The sequence below is a fragment of the Rissa tridactyla genome, chromosome 21, assembly GCF_028500815.1.
Source record: "Rissa tridactyla isolate bRisTri1 chromosome 21, bRisTri1.patW.cur.20221130, whole genome shotgun sequence".
NCBI lineage: Eukaryota > Metazoa > Chordata > Aves > Charadriiformes > Laridae > Rissa > Rissa tridactyla.
In genome coordinates this window covers 604,858-628,261 of record NC_071486.1, presented here as the reverse complement: position 1 = coordinate 628,261, position 23,404 = coordinate 604,858, and the positions used below count along the sequence as shown (strand labels likewise).

At 45.1% G+C, this 23,404-nt stretch overlaps 1 protein-coding gene across 2 annotated transcripts in view; it reads right to left on the bottom strand.

The window, feature by feature from the left end:
• Positions 1–2,171: 2,171 nt before the first annotated feature.
• The window catches only part of KDM5B (lysine demethylase 5B), a 55,316-nt gene continuing 34,083 nt past the window's right edge, over positions 2,172–23,404 (bottom strand). For both annotated transcript variants that reach the window (XM_054181184.1, XM_054181185.1), the window contains exons 14-27: positions 22,057–22,251; positions 21,466–21,647; positions 20,705–20,829; positions 20,227–20,377; positions 17,843–17,957; positions 15,472–15,827; positions 14,308–14,446; positions 11,691–11,870; positions 10,742–10,900; positions 8,422–8,907; positions 6,025–6,136; positions 4,583–4,722; positions 3,727–4,053; positions 2,172–3,043 (exon numbers count right to left, since the gene is read on the bottom strand). In XM_054181184.1, the coding sequence (XP_054037159.1) occupies positions 2,906–3,043; positions 3,727–4,053; positions 4,583–4,722; positions 6,025–6,136; positions 8,422–8,907; positions 10,742–10,900; positions 11,691–11,870; positions 14,308–14,446; positions 15,472–15,827; positions 17,843–17,957; positions 20,227–20,377; positions 20,705–20,829; positions 21,466–21,647; positions 22,057–22,251 (2,805 nt within the window). In that variant the 3' untranslated portion in view covers positions 2,172–2,905. The remainder of the gene's footprint in view (positions 3,044–3,726; positions 4,054–4,582; positions 4,723–6,024; positions 6,137–8,421; positions 8,908–10,741; positions 10,901–11,690; positions 11,871–14,307; positions 14,447–15,471; positions 15,828–17,842; positions 17,958–20,226; positions 20,378–20,704; positions 20,830–21,465; positions 21,648–22,056; positions 22,252–23,404) is intronic.

Here is a 23,404-nt window from a genome sequence, read left to right as displayed (position 1 = left end):
CCAGGTAGCTGCTGCCCGTGTGCGTATTCTGGAGACCTTCCCTTCCTAAATCCTGTGTGACACTAGTCCTGTCCTACAAACACATCTCCTGCTGCAGATACAGCAGCCGGAGCATTTGTCTGCCCTGCAGCTGAAGTCCTTCGCTGTAACTCCCGTGTCCCTCAAGTGCACTAATGCTTAAACAATCCTCCACGCAGCCGTCAGCCGTAACACAAAACAGCTTCTGTGTCGCACTGTAAAATTCACTGTTTGTTATTGCATTGTTTACTTGAATATATATGTATTTAGTCAATATTAGAGACTCCCTCATCCCCATCCTTGGGTCAGCCTGACAAACAACGGCTGAAGTCCCACAATGCACAAAGACGACATTTCAGTTCTGTTTTTCCCCCCCTCTCGGTGCCTTTTAAATGTGCGACTCCAGAGCTCTAAAGGGAGTATTCCCCCTGCCCAGATCAGTTCTGTTTGTCTACCCAAATTCCAACTGTACATAAAATATCAGCGACTGATGCGTTGTCCCTAAGAAATTACACTCTTTTCTGTGTCAGGAACTCATTTTGGCCCCCAAACAGTTTACCTTTGTCTTCACGCCCGAAAGAAGAGGTGTCAGCATAGACCATCCCCCAGAAGGGGCTGGGGAAGGGAAGGACAGGATTATTTTACTGTTGGAACCAAATCCTGGGCAAGCTCTTTTCTCCGCTTTGTTCCACACGTTGTGTCTTTGCTGGCGGTGGGTCGGGCTGAGCACTCACCACACCAGTAATGCAACTGCAGCAGCAGCTCCTGCCTGTGGAAAATAACTCCTGTGTACGCGTTATCGGGGTGTGAGTAGAGAAACGGATGGTATTGGGAAGAGTGTGAGGAAAACCAGCACCACTTCTGATGCCTTAACTTAGCAAGTGCTGACACAAGTGCCTAAAATCTCTTTTTGCCACCTTTGGAAGAAGCCTCCTGCAGAGATCCATCCCAGGCTGCAGGTCCATGTGGATACCTCGCCACCGCTGAGGATCAGAGCGCACAGTGACCAATCTGGTCACCATCGTTTCCAGTCTTCCTCCAAAGCCGCCCACGTTCTGCCTCTGGTTCTGCAGCTCTCAGCGACTCTGGATCCAAGGCATCCCCAAGGGGTGTTGGGAGTCACGAAGCCTTTTAATCCTGCGTTTGCTTCCGAAACGGAGAGCCAGAGCCAGAGGGCAGCCCCGCAAGCTGCTCTTCTCTCAGACGGGGGCAGAGTGCTGGAAAGACCAATTCAAACAATTTAGGAACTTTACAACTAGGTCCCGGAAACACGCGCTCATGCCCTCAGCACGCTGGGCTTCCGTTTAAGACCAGAAATACGCGAAACCGAACCCCTGCCCCCTCCTTCGGCTCAAGTGTCTTATTCGCGATGTGCGTGCCCGCAGCTGGAGCAGTTGGGCAGGTACCAGTCTGTTCTGACGCCCTTCCCGTGGCACAAGAGAGCACACGTCCCACAGATTAAAGGTGGCACCACAGCTACAATCCCCACGTCTGATGGATGGTACAGGCAGGCTTTACATAAAATCAGGTTTTTCAGCCTCAAATCCACAGGTAGGATTACTAATTTGATTTTTGTCCTATTTTATGATTAAACTAATGTAGAGGCCATAAATTATTGTTACTAAATAAAGAATCAGGAGCTGAGCAATCGAGAGAGGTTGATGTACTTGGTTGCTTCATTCAAAAAAAAAAAAAAAAACAAAGAAAAAAAAGCAGAACAGGGTGGAAAGGACTTTTTTTTTTTTGGCTTATTTTCATTTATCCCCAGGAAATCTAGGATGGACATGAAGAGCAGTGAAAGCGAGGGCTGATCCTAACAGATCCTGCTGCTGCCGAGCACGATCCACCCTCATTGTCTCCTGTGATGAAGAAGGTGCAAAGGATGCTCACGGAGGAGCCCAGCCCGAAGCAAACAACAAAGCTCTCATTTACTTTGACAAAGTCAAACCCAACGTCGTCCCGTCTGCAGGATCCACGTGGGGATGGAATCCAAGGGGCACGGCCCTGTGGCGCAGCTGAATACACAAGTAAAGTACGAAAGCATCGTGGCTTTCGCATTTCTTTTTTTAAAGACAGATTTCTCTTGAAGAAGAGAACCCACCGACACAATCGGTATTGATCCGGAGGGAAATGAAACTGCGTTTCAAGCTCTCTAAAAACACCAACATTTAATTTTATAACATAACCAGGGGTTTATTCCACAATATAAACTGCAACATTTGATACAAGCTACCCAAAAAAGGAGAAAGCCAAAATACAGCTGTGGCAATTACTTTACAGAGCTTTTTTTTTTTTTTTTCCTGTCTTCTACATCACTGGGCCATCAGTGACACTAGGGTCTAACATTCGCTTTCTGTACATCAACCAATGCTAGAAGCAACACGTTGTTCAGAATTGTCATTCCAGTCACTGAAACCAGACATAGAAGTTATTGCTCAGATAAATAAACCTAGTCTACGAAAAACAAAGTGGAAAAAAACTAAAGTCTCCAAAGAATTAACAGAGTAAACAGGGATTTCCTCAAAAGAGGACTTATTGGAAAATTCGTGGTGCAGGTTTTTTTTGCACCTCAACCAAGCTGAATTAAATACGCCGGTAAATCCCAGAGAGGTAATTTAATGCTGTACAATAAAAGGTGCGTGTTTCAAATGCCTTCCAAATTGGTGGAAACCCCTGCTAAACAGTCAGCATCTCAAACCTCAACAACCACAAACAGATCAAGGGAAAAATACAAAAGTGTCAAAAATCGTTTTGAGTTCTGGAAAATGATCCCATAAGGATAGAAGTAGCACCATTTGCAATCTGGTTCTTAAACCAGCCCCTGTGGCGTTATTGGAAAACTCTGATAACCTTCTTTATTCAAGTCCTGAATGGTTTATGGGGAGTTTTACTTCCGATACTGAGAGTCCTTCCCAGTGCAGCTGACGCAGATGTAGTCCTCCTTCTCTGCCATTTCTGGAGAGATGCCCACACACACCTGGTGGAACCACTGGTTGCAGCTGCCGTCGCACTGGACCCAATCCACCTAATGAAGAACAGACATACGGGTGTTCAGAGAAGGCCCAGGCACGCACACAGGGCGATGAGTCATTTTTGGGCTCTCCATCTATTGAAAGGAGTGAGAAACGTCCCATTCTACAAGTGGCTCGTGCTGGATATTCAACTCACACTCTCCGTTCTCTGGACTCCTGCGGCCCAGCTCCTCTGAAGCTGAGACTTGTCCCTTATCCCTCCTGCTGCTTTCCCACCTATAGCAAAATTGTGGATGGCAACTTCACCATGACCACCCCCCCCCTCCCCGGCACCTGGGAACGTCCCTTTTTCCCCTCTTTCCAGTACAGATGGAACCTCCAGGCAGAGCCCCGAGGCACTGCCCACATCCACAGAAGGGCTGCAACCCACGAAGTCTCTACACCGGTATTTCTAGAGCGGAGACGAATACGGTGTCTGCACAGCCCCACCTCCTCCTTCCAATTCCACACAGACGTTTTGATGTCCACCTGCCTTCCCCAGGCCCAGCTGCATGGCTGCTCTTGGAGAAGGTGGGAAGGATCGTTACTAGATGTGTCCCAGCAGTGGCAGACACTGCCTCTGGGTCACTGAGCGCCTCCCGCTCGCTCTGTGCTGCGGCAGTCAAACAGTCCCAGGGCAGCCGGGTGCTCTAGATCCCAGCAGTGGGAACACCACCGCGGGTCCGCCTCTACTGACCTCATCTCCCTCAGGCTGCAGACAGTTCACAGCAGGGCAGATGGCGTCTTCATCCTCAGAGTCCTCCTGCTCAGAGAACGACATGTCTGAGGGAAGCAAGTGGTTTTCACTGGAACGCTGCATCTCAAAGAGACGCTCCCGCTCTCTCTCCAGTTTGTTAGTGCAGACATCCTTTGAGTGATTCAGTTTCAGTTTCTTCTTTTTGGGTGTTCTCATTTTTTTTACTCTTGCTCTCTTCTCATCACAGAAGCTCTCTCTCTCAAAACGCCGCTTTAGTTTTCTCTCCGTGTAACTAATTCCATCCTTTTTTCCTCTGCAGCATTCGTTCTATTGGAAAGATATTTTGGCAAAATTGTAAGCACGCAAATAACACTCATTATCCCGTTATTCCATACCCTGCTTTTAAGAAGAGGCTTAAGTGCAGAGTGTTTGAGAGCGTGCTGCTTTCTCAGCAGAAGCGGGATGTGTAAGGGGAGCAAAGGACAGGGTCACACTCCAGTGACAGAATTTATAGGAAAAAGATTCCCGTTTCCTGCCTCTGAGTCCACTGCGCCAGAGGGAGCCCTCTCAGAAAGCCTCTTAAACACAGGACAAACATCAAATTAGGACAGACGTCTTTAAAATACAAAACACGACCATAAAAACCAGATTCAAATTGCAAGAACGCATTAGGCCACAAATTATATTCAATAGTTTGTAACAAAATAATTATCAACTTCTTGACCCCTTGTGGGCAAGGAAAATGTATTTTCACGGAAGAGCAGACCCACACACAAACCTTCGTAGAGCTCCTGGGCTCAGGCAGAGCCTCTACTCCAAAGCGACCCCGAGCTCGTCACCTTTGTCAGACACTTGCCTTTTCACTTGCCGCTCCAATGGGTGATCTCTGCTCCGTTTGCTTTGTGAACAGGATCTGGTACAGCTCCTGTATTTCAGGCAGAGAAACCTGTAGCAGCTGGGCTTCCATCATCAGCTCGTCCAGCTCCGTGCTAACGACTGTTATGAAAGACAGGGAGAGGGGAGAAAAGGAATTCTTCAGCGTCAGCGCTGGCGAGAACTGCGCGGATGATGAAAATTCTTCTCTGACAGCACATTCAAAAAAGCCTGCAAGACTTCTTAAAATCTGCAAGTGTATGAATTAACTCTTATCTGTTCCCTCTTCACTGCTCATTTTTAACAACGGGGTTAAAAAGAAAGATAAAGGCTTGCACAAAAGTTACTGCACTGCAGCTCAGTCCCTTCTAGGTTTAGCATTTCTTGCTGGTTCGGGGATAAGCAATTGCCATCGTTCCTGGCAATTTCTCCCGCTTCTGAGGCTGCGAGTGCGATGATCCCCTCCCTAGGTAAGAAGCGGGTAAGATGAACAAACTGCACAAATCCGTAAGTGAAGGCAAGAGAGAAGAGGAAGAAGAGCCGAGAGGATGAGCCTTGCAACCGAGTCCCGCCTGGCAGTCACTGCCCACTGCTGCTAGCGAGCTCCCCAACGCGCACTGGGCTTCTGAAATGATCTCGGGTTCTTTAAGACAGCATTCAGTACAATTCAACTACGGCCTGAAAAACAAAGCTGGCAGTACAAAGGACCGCCTTGTTGGATTTTAACTGTAACGTTAAACCAAAGTGTCTTGTGTAATATTCGCATGGACTAAGCGGCACTGACTTGAAAACACAGAGATAAGACTAGACCTCCTGAGCATTACGCATCAGGAGGAAAGAAGTGATAAATAACTTTTAAAGTTGGAAAATGATGCAGTTTGTAGCACATCTGAGCTAGGAAGCATGCAGAGCCTGCGCTGAGTGACCTGGAGAACGGCAGCAGCCACAGCAGCTGAGAAAACTCGAGTGTCGGTGACTGTGACAGTTGTGCTGCAGCAGAACTTAGGTGGACTCGTGTCCTGTGGGTTAAGCATCCCGTGGTCTCCAGCACCACTTCCCTACGTTGTTCCCATCCACCACCTACAATTCCAATAGTCTCTCCCCTCCGTTTCCTGCCCCTGCAGCCCGTTTGGCTGCCCACAGCCCCCCACGGGCTGTGCATTTGGGAAGAAGACAGCTCTCGGCTGACACCTCTTCTACCATGCCCCATCTCGTCATTACACGAGGGACATTTGGATCGTTGAGCTCTTCACCCCTCTCCCAAAGCCGGGCATTAAGTTCCAAAGTTGCTGAGGGGATGGAGAAGCAACGAGGCACTGTGCAGTGCCGCCCTGCCTTAGCCATCTCCCCTTGACCAGGACACCCCCTACTCCACCAGACGCAGGAAAAAAAGGAGGGTGAGGGAACAAAGTGAAGATTACAAACCATGAAGTGGGATGCAGTGCTGTCCCGTCGAAAATGGAGAATGCAAATATATGGTTCTGTTATCCCAGTCATGAGGCATGGAGAACGACATTGCTCCAATTGTCTGGGAAACCTAGAAAATAAAACACATCCATATTTTTACTAAACACATAGTTTTGAAGTGTCAAATAACTGCGATAGAATCAATACTTGTTTCTCTTACAACTGCTTAAATCTTGTATTCCTAGAAACTGTTTAATCTAATGCACCCAAATCCTTCATCCTACACCTGCAAATAGGCAAAAGCAACTTCACTGCCAGAATTCTTAGCTGGGAATTATCAATTCCAGAGAGATGAGAAGCTGGCCCAGGTGCACGCAGCAGCGGGCGCCACCAGAGGAGAATGAGCCCATGGAGCAGAGTCACTGTAGGGATAATCCCGGACTCGTGGAAGCCAGGGCTTCAGCTCTACCATTGACTCAGGGTAAATACGACAGTTTCCTCCCTTTGTTCACAATAAAGAAGTGATTTCTCACTGCCTTGATCCGATGAGACACCAAACCATTCTGCAGCCCTTCTCTCTACCTCAGCCTGCAGAGAAGACATGCCAGTGGCAAAACATGCTCTTGCTCACGCAAAGGCCACTTACGCAAACCACCAAGTGTCAGTTTTGGACTCAGGAGTGTCAGAAACGCATCTCACCAGATGCCTCCCAAAATACCGTCTACCTCACGAATTCAAGTGTAGGGCCCCTTTCAAAATCTGGCTTTCACCCATTTCTCACAGCTGTTTTTCAAGTGAATTTTTCAAACTCATCTAAGTGCTCCACATTCTTCACTTTGGCCAGTGTCAAAGCAGCTCAACTCCAACAGTTACCACTAGGAGCTTCTCTGGGGGTATGGGAGAGTTGGATTACCCCGGATAACAGGCAAAATAGAATCGTTACAGGACAGGAGAGCAATGCTGAGACACTGGATCCACCAAGAAACACCTCAAATCCTCAAGTTTTAGCTCAGCGCCTGTGCCCAGACAGCTCTGGAGGCCACCCCTGACCTGCCCTCAGTACCACCGTCTCCAGGAAGGCTCCTTAGTGAGGGACTCAAGCTGACACACCTGGTCAGATGCTCTTCCACTGAGCTTCCAGGGACTTCTGATTTGGGACATGTGGCCGCCAGGAGCTGACCTAGCTCTGCTAGAGTTACCTTTACTGCCTTCAGCGCCAGACCGCACCAAAATGGTTAGTCTGCTTTCAGGTCAGAGGAACCTCATGGTACCACACTGAGTTAATAAAACTAAGCTTACTGTTCCCATTTCTGACCCAAACATCAACTTATACGCCCAAAATCTTGCCCAGTTTTTTTCCAACTGTACTGGTTGGTCTAGTAAAAAGATATTTTCAAACCAAAATTATCAGAAAAATTCCCTTAGATGCCTAAACATAGTTTTAATTTCTAAAACTAGACTTGCCTATTTGAAAAATTTGGCCAACACAAGCAACTTGGCGTAGCTGAGTAACGTGAGAAGCAGCTACGATACCTCTACAAGCACGTGTGGCACATTTTATGTTTTAATGTAACTGGGGATGAAAACAAAACCACACAGGCTAACTTTAACAGGGCTGGACTAGCAGAACTGAAGTGTTTCAAAAAGCAAAAGCAACGGAGTGCATTCCATTTGGGGGTGTTTTATGTTCTTTGTGCTGCACAGACCTTTTATATCAGGTATTTTTCTGCATTTATTATCTCTGTAAAACTAGAAATGCTTAACCCATTTCCCACTTTCCCTGCACTTTTTGCTGAAAGACCTGGACTGGGGGAGGTTTGAAACTCCCCCGTGACCACACCTGAAACAGCTGCTGTAGCTTAACTCAGCAATGGCAGCCGAACATTCAGCTTGGGTGTTCTTGCATCAGTGATAAGGAGAAGGGAGCAGTAACGGACGAAGATACCCTGCTGAAAACAACCTCACCTGAGAGCTAAGCTGGTACCACACTGGTCGGTTTGTGCCTCTGTTACTAATTCTCCACACTTAAAGCTCTGTTGGAATACTTGCGAGAACAGAACAGAAAGACTAACTGGATGCTAAGCACTCGAGAACAATAGCTTCAGCAACTCTGTCCTTAACAGTCTCACATTAGAGTGTGGGAGCTGGCAGGAGGAGAAAGGAAGACAGGCCCTTTAGGAGGAATTGTTCCCAGGACTCCAGCAGATGGAGAACACGGAGCTGTTGCTGGAGGACACACACGTCCTGGCTAACTGGGAAGGCAGAACCCAAACTCCTTGTATCGGTAAAGCAAGACATCAGTCTGCCTTGACAGTGTTTGTGTGCAGATACAATGAACCCAAACCCCCGAGAGGTGCTGCAGACTGTTCTTCTGACCACCCACCACCAGGAAACGCGGCAGCAGCCCGGCCTCACCTTGTTTGTCTCTGGCAATTGGCCTGCTGTGGCTTGCCATCTGCTGTACAATAATCCTGAGCCAACTTTGTCTTGTATAAGTTTTAGGTTCCCTGAATATAACATTTGTTGTGCTCTGTGCTGCCAGTTCACAGTTCTCTCGATCATATACCGTAAGGCATCCCCCTCAGGAAGCCTCACACGGATACGCTGCAAGGAGGCCAGCAACGGCAAGATCTTTTCTAAGGGTGGCTTTTCTGATCGATGACAGTGTGGGCAGAGCCATACACGAGGTCCCTGCAAAACGTTGGGCACCGAAACACAGCCGGTATGGAAGAACCCTCTGCAGAGTTCACACTGGATCATGGGAGCAGCCGGCTCCTTCTGGCACAGACAGACTTTCAGTTCTGCGTCCTCTTCACTAGACAGCACCTTGACTTCGTTTGCTGCTCGCAGAGAACGCAATGCTTCCATCTCCTTTAATCGGGCTTCCCCAAGCGTAGCCATCTAAAAGGAGTTCAAAGAAAGGGATGTGATCTCGAGAGGAACATTACTCATTAGAAACAGGCTGACCTCTGCACAGCCACACTCCTCCGATACGCCAGCAAGTATCGCAGAGCGTTAGGGAGCTCCTCACCCCGTACCCTTCAAGGCTTTCAATGTTTGAGGCAAAGCAGTTACGAGGATGTGCCGCGATGGGACTTCAGTTTCCTTCCATTTCCTCATGGGGCCCAGACATACAAGGCTTATTCCCTCGCAAAAGTAACCTCTTGACTCCCTTCCTCTCTGTTCCAAATCCTTCATGTTTTCTACTACAAAAATATTACCTTCATGAAAGCAGCTTAAATTCTGAAACAAGCACAGATTTGGCTTGCAGGTACTTCTCTACGAACACGTCTCAAATACGTGGTCTGACTCTGTATTCGCTCTGGGTCTGTAAACACCAAGTGAAATTCAGGTGTACGCCTGAACGGGCTCTGCTTTTCTACACCTGCTCATGATCCTTTTTTTTTTTTTAAAGGAATCTTTGGCATTATCTACTATTAAAGACAGGAATATATTTCAGTTTCATAAAGGCTATTAGTAGCAGCTGCAACTAATACATTCTATGCATTTTATTATATAATATTATATATAAAAATAAATGTATACAGGAGGGTTTATAAATATATACAAAATAAGTTATTTCACACATTGTGGCTTTGAAACGTGATGTCTAGAGAAAAATCAGCTATGCAAAATTTAGACAGCAGTGGCCAGCACGGGCAGGTACGGGACGCGGGCACAGCACGCTGCGTTACGTACGGCCGGGCGCTGAGCACTGCAGCTCCAGCGTTGTGGACATCCAAACCTCCACTACAAGAAGATCCTTGTTCCCTTCGTGTCCAGAAGAAAACCTGCCCCACTAAATGAGTGCGTTTTCCTGGGAGCAGTCCACGTGAGTACCCTTCTCTTTCAATACCCCAACCGTTAACGAGAGATTATCTTGTCCAAGGGTGGGCGATTCCAAGGCCCAGGCTCTCCCATCAGCACTTGCAGGGACGTGTCTGTAAGTCTGGATTTCCAGACAAGGGAGGCCAAAACCGAAGCACTGAATGTACACGGTTCAAGCACCTGCCATAGGTTAAAACTGAAGTGTCCCATACCTAAAGGGACAATTATATTCAAACCCTATGAAACCAGTCTACTGCTCCTCATTAATCACAGAATCATAGAATCTTCATGGTTGGAAAGGACCTTTGAGGTCGAGTCCAACCATACACACACAAAAAAACCCCTAATAGAATCCAATAGAATCCAACCACGGGACATCGTTTAATCTGACCATAGTGGAGGCTCTGAAACAGGCCTTTTGGGATGAAGCCCTTTACCACCAGCAACGAAGTCTGCTCCATCCAGAACTAGTGTTTTATTGACTTCATAATGCATGAGGTTTTCTTTAATTATTTATGGTGTTTGTTTTAATTATAAATGGTGCTGGGTTATTGTGTTCTTTGAAAGGATCAGACTTGGGAAAAGCCTGTCCTATCTTTAATAAGGTTTTGGTGTGGTGCGGGGAAAATAGGTCTCAATTTTTTATTTTCCTATGCTTTGTTAGGCTACGGACATTGCCTGGCAAACTGTAAGGCTGCTTTAAGCACAAAGACAACACACGTTTTTTTTCTACTAAAAGCAGTTTTGGGAAGTCTGAAGCAGCACAGGAAAGTGCAGCCCTAGAAGTCCTTCTGCAGAGCAAACCTAAAGGAGTGGAGGGTAACACTCCTGCACGAGGGGAAAACAAAGATTCAAAGAACTTAGAAGCCACTCCGGTTCAGAAAAAAGCCTAAAGCAAAGCACATACCGCAGATGCAGTATCTTTGCTCTCGGAGAGCGCTCTTTCTAAGTCACTCAGAGTCTCCAGCTTAGTGCTTTTCTTCTTTCCACTCGGCACTGCCTCCTTCAGCTTCTTCTGCTTCCTCTTCAGACTCAGCACTCCAATATCACAGCGGGGACATAAGACCTGAGGGACAGAAAAGCAGTATTGTCTGCAACATTTTTAATGCATTTGTCCTGCCATTCTTTCCATCAAAGGTTTGGGTGACCAGGATGAAGTTATCTGGGAAATGGGGAGAGTTGGAAGGTTAAAAATGCGATTTTATAAAATGGGTAGAGCACAAACACCCCCATGTTTCATTCAGACTGCTGGTGTACAGAGACAGCTGACGCAGCGAAGACCCTCCGTGCGATCTAAGCTGCAAACCCTGGAAAACCACGGAGAATTCCAGGGGCTGCCCTGTGCTCCCGCCTGCCCTCCCGGAGAGAGGAGGGCTGGGGTAAGCAGGCGCAGCGTGGGCAGAGCGTGGGTTGCTCCAGACCTGCAGGTGCTCACACAAGAGCTAGAGCAGGAACAGCCTCGCCCTTATCGCGGCTAAACCCGGGGTGGATGAAGCGGGGATGAACCTGCACTCCAGCGGCTGCAGCCCGATGCGCTGCAGTAAACTCGGTGCCACAAACGTGTCAATTTTATCATCTTCATATTGAAAATGCCAGACTGTGGCACAACATGCTCCCGTTAGCCACTCATTAAAAAGAATAAAGTGTAGCTGTATCTTAAGCATTTAAAAAGTTTAAAATTATCATTAAAACTATAAGTCAATCTAATAAAAATCAAGTTAAAATATGTAACACAATGCTAAAACAATTCTGCAAATACTTCATATTTACTGCTACGTCAGGAGTTAATACTGTAACCCCGATGTGCTTTTGCTGTGGTACGGATGGTGGTCTTCTCCAGCGCCGAGACCTCTTACCTCCAGAAGAGAATAAGGGGAGTTCTCGCACAGAAACGTGTTCGCTGCACACTCCTTCCACGCCTGAACTTCGGACACCAGGGACTCCAGCCTCGGCAGGTAGTCCAGATGCACTGGGATAGATCGACCTCTCGTGACGAGTTCCGCTAGCGTGTCCAGCACAGGCACGCGTCCTCCAGCCTGTCAGGTTATAAATTAAGAAATGCTTGAGGCGTATGAGACACACCACTCGCATGAATCACAGCAAGTCATTTAGATTAGCTGAAGGTAAACAGAATTTACTGCTTAGACACTTCAGTCGCTTCCACAGCTGTTATTCCAACAATTGTGCTTCTCATGCTCTGGCCATTAAAGTACACAGACAAAACTAATAAAACACTTGTGAAGGGGGAAAAAGAAAAAAAGAAAAAAAAAAGGAATACACTTACCAAATGACAGTTAAAAAAAAGAGAGACTGCCAACAATATAAGCAGACTCCCATTATAATAATCTGCCTTCACAGCAGAAAATCAAAATAATTTTGAAACAAACCCAGAAGGCAAGTCTAACCCAGACCCCGGCACGCCAAGAGCAAGGAACAATCTCAAGTAGCCAACGTGCCGTTTGAACGCGAGCTCTCTTCGTTCCCCCAGCAGCCCGCGCCCAAGGCAGCCCAGTTAGACGCCATCCAGCAGTAAAGCAGCACCGAGAGGTAATTTCCAAAATAGGCGGTGATGTGGGACTCCAGAACTACTCATCCCCAACATCTCCAGCAGCAAACTCAAACGCTGGCACCAAGAATTTCCTGCAAGTCCCCACGACTGCAGGCATTTACAAAAATCTTCACAGAACTGCAGCAAAAATTCTTGGCACAGACAGACACATTTTTCCATATTCCGGAGGCAGAATTTCAGAATCCAAACCAAGAAATTAGCGAATGCCAAGAACAATTTGCTTAAGAACTCTCAAGACAGCCCTCAAACAAAGCTTAGTATTACATGAACTTTATTCCTTCAAAAATTCAAAGCTCAGGACAACTAATTTTTTTTTTAAATAAACGCTTCTTGAACTCAAAAGTTGTTTTTATTAAAAGCTGAATTTATGTCAGATAGGTCTGAAAATACACTAGTGAGTCAGATCAGAGTTCACTTTATGGAAAAAACACGACAAATGAAAATAGGAGAAAATATTTGGCACCTTATAGCAAAATGTGAAGTCAGGGCTATCCCAGTCCCACCGCTCCTGACCCGCGCAGTGACCCGGGCTCCAGCACCGCAAGGCTGAGCCACCAACCGCTTCAAAGAGACGGCCCAGGCTACGACTGCTCGCCTGGCCTTCAACTAGCCCAGTGTCTGGCTGCAGGAGACACTGTGCCAACGCAAGGGGGGCAGTGGGAAGAGAGAAGAGGGGAGAGGAAACTGGGTCCACAAATAAACCTGCCTGAAAGGTTAAAAAAAAAAATCAAATAGAAAATTTGAGTGGGAAGCACCAGAAGCCGAGGTGAAAACCTGTAGAGGTCTTTATCAGCCTCTGGTTTTCATCCTCTGCCATCAACTTCTTGCTCAGATGAAAGCCTATTTCAGAGTGTGAACAGGGAAATGGAAGTCACACAAAGCCGGGGGGAGCCTTAAAAATGGAAGGGGAGGGAATAGGGAAGGAAGAAGAGGAAATCAAGTAACTTCCACCTCAAAATTCAGACAGAACTACTACAAAATTACAAGTATTTTAATCTATGAAATCAAAGGCCAACCATACAGGAACAGAACGAGAAACAGCCTTCAGACCGCCCATGCTTCCTGGCTAACAAATGAGGGAATACCTCCCAACCACAGGGTGTTTGACATATCACCGATGATACAGATATGGAAACAGCAAGTGAATTCTACAGGGCCTCAGAAGAGGCGATTCCACCACCAGTAAGAATTATCACCCGTATCATCAGGTCTTGGTGAGACTGTACCTGCAGTACAGCACGTGAGCCACGCTCAGGTGCTCATGCTCCAGAAAGGTGCACTCCAAACTGGACAAAATACAAGGACAGGACACTAGTCTGATCAGGAAATATCTATCTTTCTTTTTTTTTTTTTTTTTTTTTTTTTTTTTGAAGATGCTAGAGGAAAGTTATTCGTTTAGTCAAACAAGTGAAGGCTGTGAAAAAATATTATTGGTGACTTTTAAATGTTTTAGGGGATTTGTTGATTCAGGAGTCAGCAAGCAGAGCTTTGATCACCACCTGCTCCATACCACGTGTCCCAGGAGTGCAGTGAGATGCAGAATGGTACAAAAAAATATAATTACCAGGTAATCGTTACTAAGTGACTGAGCAACACTTACCTTAAGGTAAGGTTCCATAACAGAATATCTCTTTAACTTTAGATATTTGCTAATAGCTCCTTTATAACTTCATTGCAGTCAGTTAATTGGAAAGGTGAAACAATAGATATCGGGTCCAGAAACAAAACTAAAAGTAGCAGCACTCAGACATAACTGCACCACGTCTAGGGCAATGGGATGCTACAGATGAAGCATCTTTGGTTCAGTGGGATGCTGAGGCACCAAGTGCACGCAGAGCAGGGGTCTGCCCACCTGGAGGGGTTACCAGCGCTCCCAACAGCCAGGAGGAGCTCAGCTTACGTACCTGCAGACCTTCCACTTCCTGCAACCAGTCCTTGGCCTTCTGCACCGCGTCCTTCAGCGCGACGCCGTTCGGGAGATAGGCTGGGATCTCCTCTATTTCTTTCACTGCTGCCACCAGACTGCTCAGTGACTGCCGTGGTCTACGCAAACAAAACATCTCCGAATGTAAAACACTGCATATAGTTGGGGTTCTTCTGCTCATCTGGCTTATTAAAACCAAGGGGTTACACCAAATAATGACGTTATGTCCAGCACTGGAGATGCATACTGTACAACCAGGGCACTAGCAATGCAGGTGTGCTTTTAGAAGCGTTCATTTGCTTGCTATAGACTCCTCCTAGAAATATTTACATATTTGGGCTTAAGGGAGATTTAACATTTATTAACTTTTGAATGATAGAACCTTGAATCCTCAAATGCACACTGAACCCTAAAACAGTACCAGCCCTAAGAGATTCTATATTAGAAGGTTAAAAAAAAACCTGAAAAATGCTTTTCTGTATTTCATAATTTGCTTTTGATGTTTTAGAAAGGTACAAACACAACTGCATCTCCATTCTGGAGGTTAAACCCAAGCTTATACCAGTTTTGTGCCGTATGAAGTTATAATTTTAAAACAGTATTGTTACTAAAGTTTAAGTAGACTGTGCTCTCCCCCATTTTCCTTTATAAATGAGAATGTCAAAGCAATGAGCAAGCATATTTTTCTCAGTAAGGATGTATTTGGCTTTTTTCCTTCTCCCCTGCACCAACTAATCTGGAAAATTCTCCTCAATGTTAGAAATAGTCCGTATAATACATTTTTACCAGTTGGTGGTATATATCTAAGCTCCATCTGGACATGCATCCTCCAGTCTGACACTGGGGGAGGGAAGAAGGTGGAAAAGGAAGGAAGGGAGATCTTAAAACCCTTCCTTGTGTCAAAAGGAGAACGTGCACGATGACAGTGGAGCACCACAAACCCTGCAAGCCACCACCACCGTTTAAAACCGCTCAGTCACTCATCCCCCTTCTCCATCCCACACCCTTCAGGATGGCACAAGTTTTGCCTTCACGTTGTGAACTGGATGAACAAAAAGGAGCCCCTTCAGCGGTAAAAGCCACCTATTTCCATCTTAAACAGCTCATGGAACTACAAAATGCGACACTAAGATTTAGCTTCTACCTGGCCTTTATCAGATTTCTGGCTTTGTCATCCCAGTGTTCAGAGACAGTAAGGAGCTCCTGCAGCTTCGCCATCGCTTTCTCAACCGCTGGGTAGGGAGCGAGTCCAACACCTGAGTCTATAAGGCGTCTCATATCATCTAGAGTAAGAGAGTTTTGGTCTGAGGAAGCCAGCTGCACATCCTCGAGCCAGCGCGCCTGTTCCAGACGTATCCGCAGTTCAGCCAGTTGGGGTAGGTCAACGTCAAAGTCAAAGCTGACATCCAACAGCTCCTGAAGTTCTGCAGCACTCGGCATTTCTTCAGAAAGCAGTTTTTGGCTTTGCTGTTGAAAAGCTTCCACACGATCAAGAAGATCCTGAAATATACAAGCGCAGCAATAAATCAGAAGAAAGCCCACTGCCAAATCTCTTAAATATTTAAGTGCCAGCCTGCAAGGAAACACCACATCACGATGCCCACAACGTGCATGGCAAATTAGCACAGCATCTGGAACACTGAAATAGAGCGCCTTCAACACGCGGTGCATGTATCAGCGTCTCCTCATACACAACATGGCCACAAGCTTGAGGATCACAGAATAAGGCAATTCCACTCCAAACTCCTTTGAACTAAGAGACAGGTGTCAAAAAGGTCTCGGAGGAATAGAAAGGATCTAAAGGGAAATTTTAAGTGTTCCATCAGTGCTGTTTTGGGCTTTGTTCTGGAATGATTAAGAAGGCTGAAGAACAGCACGGTTCAGTTAAAAAGGCTTTGAAGAAAGCCAGGAAGGGCACAGAGCTTCTGGGGTTCATCGCTGCTGCACTGATAAGGTTTTGAGCTGGACCACCCAGTCCCAGGAAGCCACAGGCATTTCACTCGCTCACGCAGCGCAGCACCTTCTCTCTCTCTCTCTCCATATGTTCAACAGCTAATTACACCCAAAAGGTTCATCTGTGGCTGTTCGCACTTCACGCAGGATAACGGACAGTTAGCCAGAGTACTCCCTGCGAAGGCTGCTGTCCTGGTTGGAATTCTGTAGCCACCCTGACCAGAGCTCCTAGCCCTGCTGAAGCACTATTCCAGCAGAAAGTTCTTCCTTCACAGCTGACATCTTGGAATTTTGCCAAGGAGGTTGTTTGTCAGGGTAGGCAATCTCACCCATAATGGAAATAAAGGCTTTTAGAGATATATTAAATTGAGCACCAATCTCTAGTAATTGTTGGTCATTTACATTAACAGCCTGATTTGCATAACTACATATGATTTAGGATTAAGAATGATATATAAGAATACCCTGACCATATGTGTTTGCTATTTCCCTGTTCAGGAATGCCAGATGGAGAAGAACTGTCTGCATGTCTAGCATTTCTGAACTTCTGCTTTTTAAATACTAAGATAACTTCAGAGTTACAATGCTATAAACAAATAACTGTAAATAGGATTACATAAAATCTGATTCACACATTCCAGATCCGATAAAGCTTCAAAAGCAGTAGTCATAAAGCTGAGATGAACCGGTCTATTTTGCTTCAAATATACACCATGTTGTCTGGTATCAGCGTTGTGTGGACACTTGAGAGAGCTCAGGAGCTGGACACTGCATCTCCTGGTTCTAAGAGTCACAAATACACAAAGCCCTTCTCCTTTAAGACAGGAATTGCAGCTGCCTGGAATCTAGGTTCCTTTTTTTTTTTTTTTTTCCCCCCCTCCCTCTGATTACCCCTCAGTGTGATACATTTTGGCAAATTCTGAAACCAGGTCTCGAATTACTTTCAACTTGTCTGAGGGCTGATCATCTGGAGAGCAAATAATCAGCACTAGCTGATGCTCATGGGAGACAGAGTGATCTGACTCACTGTCAGCAGCAGGTACTCTGCTAGGACAAGTATTTAGGTAGCTCAGGGTTCTCTGTGTTGTTTCCTGGAACGTGGGTTGATAGCACGAGGAGGTATCTAATTACAAGACTATGAGGAAAGCTGATTCTGGATTAACAAAGATGGAAAGTGATATGAATGGGAGGACTGTCACTCAGAGCTTTACGGAGTTTTGAATGCTCTCAGATAAGCCTGGCCTCATTCCTAAGAGGAGAATAGTTAACTGACCCCAAACTTTTAATCTGTAGTTACCCAGGTCATCCTGCTGCTTCTTTTGCATTACTTCGTACAACATCAACATTTTGATTCCCTTGTGTAGCATAAAAATGTACTGACCATGAACAGCAGCAGGTCAGAGAGCTCCGTTCTTAAGCAACTCACGTGCACGAGTTATGCAGACCAGCCCGTTCAAAGGTATTTATTCTTGGAGCAAACACTAAGATAGCAGATTAACGCAGAGCTAATACATCAGTGTAACAAACGCTCGTGTTCTCTCTCCTAGGCTCTTCCCAGTTACCTTCAGTAACGGTGTCTGGCTGAGGACACAGGGCAGAGCGTACAGCTGCCTCACGAACAACCGGAGCTCGTTCACAGTCAGCTGGTTTTGACACTTTCCTCCTCCGGAGCGGTACCTGCAATTACACACAATTCAGCTTTGGGGATGTCACTAAAAAATAAAATAAAATCTAAACTCCTCAAAAATCTGCTTATTATTTCTTGAAAGTCAAGCTTTACTCACAAATAACAGAATATTCCAAAGCATCCAAGCAGCCTAGGGCTTACACGGATGGGAAAACTTCGGTTAGCTATAGCAGAATAGCTATTGTTGAAAACACTCTTTCATATTAAATAGTATTCTGGAACAACTACTCAGCCTTGGAAGAGCACTGGTTATTATGAAATAAAATTAGGCTTTTTTCCAGAACACAAAGCAATTGTGGATAAACTATTCAGTCGTGTTGCAATAGCTATTGTAGTAAGCTCTGCCCATGCCCACACCAAAAGAGAACAAATCCCACTTTTGAATGGGTTTTATATTTACAGGTCGTGTAGGCACTTCTGAAAAATCCTCTTTCGCTGAAATCATCGTTTTCATTTTTATCGAAAAGCTTTGTATCAAATGAGTGGCTTATAAGTGTTAACAAATTGGCTAATATTAAAAACCTCTCTAAACTCAAGCCAATGTTAACTAGGTCTGAGAACCCTGAACAGAAAAGGAAAGCAAGCCCTTGAAGTGCTGGCTCCAATTTAATCCACAGCATGTCGTTTAAACAAAAGAGGAAAACAACGTCCCAGCAGGATATGCCAGCATGACTGGAATGTGAACACTATAAAACAAGTTTTAATTTACCATTCCATGTTAAAAATAGGTATTTTTAAAGGATATGCAAGATCATGTTGGGAGTTCCAAAATCCATAGTAAGCTGAACAATAAAATAAATTCCAAGTCTCAGGTACAACACAGGCTGGTTTATGGGCTATGATGTTTTACTGTTTTTTGTGGGGGTCAGTCTCTTCTCCCAAGTAACAAGCGATAGGACAAGTGAAACAGCCTCAAGTTGCGCCGGGGAGGTTTAGATTGGATATCAGGAAAAGTTTCTTCACAGAAAGGGTTATCAAACATTGGAACAGGCTGCCCAGGGAAGTGGTTGAGGCACCATCCCTGGAGGCACTGAAAAGCCGGGCAGACATGGTGCTGAGGGACATGGGGTAGCACTGGTAAACTGGCAGCGCTGGGTTAACGGTTGGACTTGATGATCCTAAACGTCTTTTCCAACCTAAACAATTCTATGACCAGGACGGGAAATCACAGCTACAAAAATAATGTCTAAACAGTAGTTGAATATTTTGCTGCCAAAGTCTACTGCTGAGGTACTGTAAGAACACAGGGAGTGACAAGCTCCAAGACACCCGCTGAAGCAGGCAATGTGCAGAAGCCACACACGTGGTTACACCAGCACGAAGAGCAACTGCTCTGAAAAAAACCACCACGTTGCTCAAAGCAGCAGAGACAGACAAAAGTTGTCCAGATGGAAAAAGAGAAACGGGTTTTCCTGAAGTAATTCGTGCTATTAAGATTGTTGGGCTTGAACAATATTGTCCTCCACATATATAAACCCAAGATTTTCTTAGAATCCTATCATCCCAAGATTTTCTTAGAATCCTATCATCCCAAGAGACTAGATACAGCCATTGTAAGTCTGGGTGGAGAATCTGCAACAGAAGATGGTGGTTTGTGATCTCCAAGAGAAAAGCTAATACACCAACACAGTCACCAACTGATGCAACGAGGAGACCTGGCCTTGTCCTTCTGGATCTTCTGTCTCCTTTCAACTCGTTCCAGACACAGTAAGTGCTAGCAGGACCAGGCAGCCAGACATCCAGCTCACAAGGCATGCGTTACCCAAACACTGCCCTGTCTTCAAATTCCTCAGTCAAATAACCTGTCTAAAAGATTTAACGTAAGTGCTGCCAAAGAAAGAGCAAGTATTTTTCAGAGATCTCATGCAGTATTCCCATCGTCATCAGCTCAGAAAGCTACGACGCTTTACTTTTACACAAGCCATAAAGTGTAGTGAATCTACTGACATAAGCACCACTGACAGATTTTCAGTCCCCAAGGGACAAAGACTGTATCTTGTTGGGTGTTGCTTTGCCTGAAAATACCACACCAATTTCTCCTTTTGGGGAACACTTACTGCCCAACTGTCAAACACGGAGGAAGAAGAGACTGAAAGCTCGGGATGTTTAACTTATTACATGCAGTAAAGGTGAATCTCCCTGTAAAACATGGCTCTCTTGAGAAGACAGGAAGATCGCTTTCATTTTTCAGTCTTACAGAACACTGGCATCTATCCTCAGTGACTCAGTTGTGTTGCAAACACACATAGTAACATTTACCTGGTTTGTCTTTTGCCATTAAGAAGCTGCTGTGCCACCGAGGCACATTTGTCTGCATCCTGCGTAACCAGTCTGAGGTGTCGCAGTAGATCATTGTCAGGAAACTTTTTCATTTCTGATTCTTCTATCAAAGCCTTAAAACTGACGAGACCTTTTGGGAAAGATACTAAATTTATAAAAGTCCCCCTTTGTGGTGGATTTTAAGTGGTAAGGCTGAATAACACAACACATTAAATATATTTCCATTTCAACTTTAGTTATATTTTGATTCAAAGTGATGTACAATCTTCTCACACAGAGATAGCTTAGCATAATTTCTGGGACTATAACACCTAAAATATTTACTTTAAATCATGAAATTATAGATGATTTCTTTTGATTGTCACATAAGACAAAAGTTGCTAAGGTTCAGAAAATAAAAACTGAAAAATTAGCCATTTAAAATTATGTGTTGCAGACAAAAAGGTAAGATACTTACTTTTTTTATTGTTAATTTTTGCCTCCAGAGCTTCATTAACATTGGAAGCCCATTCGTTGTATGACTCCGCACGCATCTTTAGTGCGTTCATCATCGGATACAGCTCCTCCAGGGTGTAGCGGTACCTACAAGCAGCACAGAAGTCCAAGCAAAAACCAGGGGAGAGCAGGAGGGTGGGAGGGAGGGACATCAGGATGTGCCTGTCCATACAACACAGAAATGCTCTACAGGGCACCAGGCTCATGCAACTGAGACCAACCTACAGCCACACCACGCTCCTCCTAAGACAGCTTCAGCATGGCAATTGGAAAAACAACTTCAACATCACAAATTGAAGCAACTGTGAAATTGTCTTAGGACAAGCGACATTCACGTCAGACAAAGATGCAACAAACAACAGGAAAGGAAAGATGACAACAGGAAGGAAAGCTAACAAAAGCGAGAAGATATTACTCGGCAAGGACTAGATGTAAGGCATGATCACCTTATTGCTATAAATAAAAAGGCAAACTAACTTATCCAGCAATTTTTCCTATTATAGAGCAAGAAGAGAGGAATGCTGAAAAGAAAGAGCCCTTGTATACGAGCACAAAAAAGGCGCTTTGTTTTGGGGGCACTATATTTGCAAAGGGCTGAGAGAACAGAACACCGAGACTAGCACCATTGACAAAACAGAGCAGGCGCTGGATTAGCGACCTGCACTGTCTACACATAAAAGAAATATCTCCAGAACGCAGTATCGTTTGCTATCTAAAGCTTACCCCAGTTTATATTTGTAGATGGGACAGGAGCAGAGATCCTCGACATGGTACAAGCACACCAATAACCCAGGTTTACACGGACAATAAACAGCAGACATGAAGCAGGTGGTTTTACACTTTAAGCACTGTCGCTCATCGTCAGGAAACAGCTCAAAGGTCACTCGCTCCGAGTCAGTCACTCCCTGCAAAAGAGTGTGTTACATCACTTCAAGGTCTAATGAAGAGGTGATGATTCCAAGCTCGAACACCAGAAGCTAAATTTATCGAGAGAATAATGAAGTTCAGAAATAAGATATTAAAAACCAGGTAGACAGAAATCTTGGTTAATGAGCAATCAGCTATTCTGACTACTGAAAGAACAAATACTGCTATAAAAGAGGCGTTCTGAACAATACTAAAGGGCAGATACTAAAACAAGATGCACGATAAATGATTCTTTACCCAAATGGTTCTCCGAAATCAACAGTGCTACTCAGGAAGGTACTAACTACGTAGCTCCAAGCCGTTGACAACACAGTACAAGTCCCAGCGTGTTTTCACACCACTGTTTTAACAGTTCTTTTATTCATTATATTATTTCCTCCAACTCACCAGTTTATCAACCTTCTCACGCAACCTCTTCTCATCTTCAATCATAATAGCCATGTCTTTCTGAACCATAGATGCTACCACAACATCAAGAACATCTGCTTTGGAAGCCATTTTACAGATCATCTCATCGTGAGAAAACACACAGTAACGGTTTAGCAGACGGTAATGTTCCACACATTGGCGACCCAATGGTAGCTGCAGTGAAACACATTGAATAAATGAAGAGTTAATTTTGAAAGTTACATTAAGATACTAACTTTTTATGCTACTAACCAAAAACTATCCACATAAAACGCCCAGTCAAGTCCTTCTAGCAAAACCATTTGTAATTCAGAATGTCAAACTAGAGAAATCAAGACCCGGAGTTCTTGTAAACCAGGACTGCTTATAACTCTTTTACAGTGGACACCGCGGATGCAAGCTGTTTAGTTAGGGTCACGGGGGAAATGTGCTATCTGGAAGAGATCGTTATTAGGGGTAACTAAATCACTAAACCACACTAGGCTCAGGAAGACGCAAGCTAAAAAACACACAGAGACTGGAGAAGCATCAAGGGAAGAGTACGTACGCTTGCCCTACTCTTGCCACTGGAGGGATGCCCCGACAGCAGGCGGCAGGGCACGCTGGACCTTCTTCTCAAATGATATGGCTGTTTCATGTAGGACGTGAACAGTGTTGCAGCCTGAGAAACTGCTGACTCCATGAACCATTAAAGCCACTAACTAACCCCGGGCAGACTGAACAATTCATTCTGGGCTGGGCAGGTTACTCACTGCTTTAAGGTTGTCACTGACCTGGCAGATAGTGATGCTTAGGTTAAGATGATGTTACATGTTCGTATGAAATTCATGGAAGGACAAGAGGAAAACCAGCCAATATGCGAACACGGCCACAGAATGACAGGGGTTGGAAGGGACCTCTGGAGATCATCTAGTCCAACCCCCTGCCAGAGCAGGGTCACCTACAGCACAACGCAGAAAGCTTTCTTCCAGTTTTAGCCATCTCCTACTTCTAAGTTATGTTTTTTAAATCTAGCAACATTTTTTCATGGGCGATATTTAGAAATAGCTAAGACCTTTTTGGGGAAAAAAAAAATAAATCAGAAGACTAGTAATCTGAAGTATCAGTAGCTTCAAAGGATCTTTCTGAGATCAGGCAATGCCACGCGTCTGAGAAATCTGCTGAGAAGGAGAAATGACTACTTGTTAACTTTGGCACAAATATCCTCCATTTGTTTTTATTTCAAAAAAGACAAAAAACTTAATAAATTACTATGAACTAGTAATTGTAACGTGTGCCTGTCTCCCTTGTTTCAATGAGCTGAACAAAGCTTACTGGGAGTAAAATA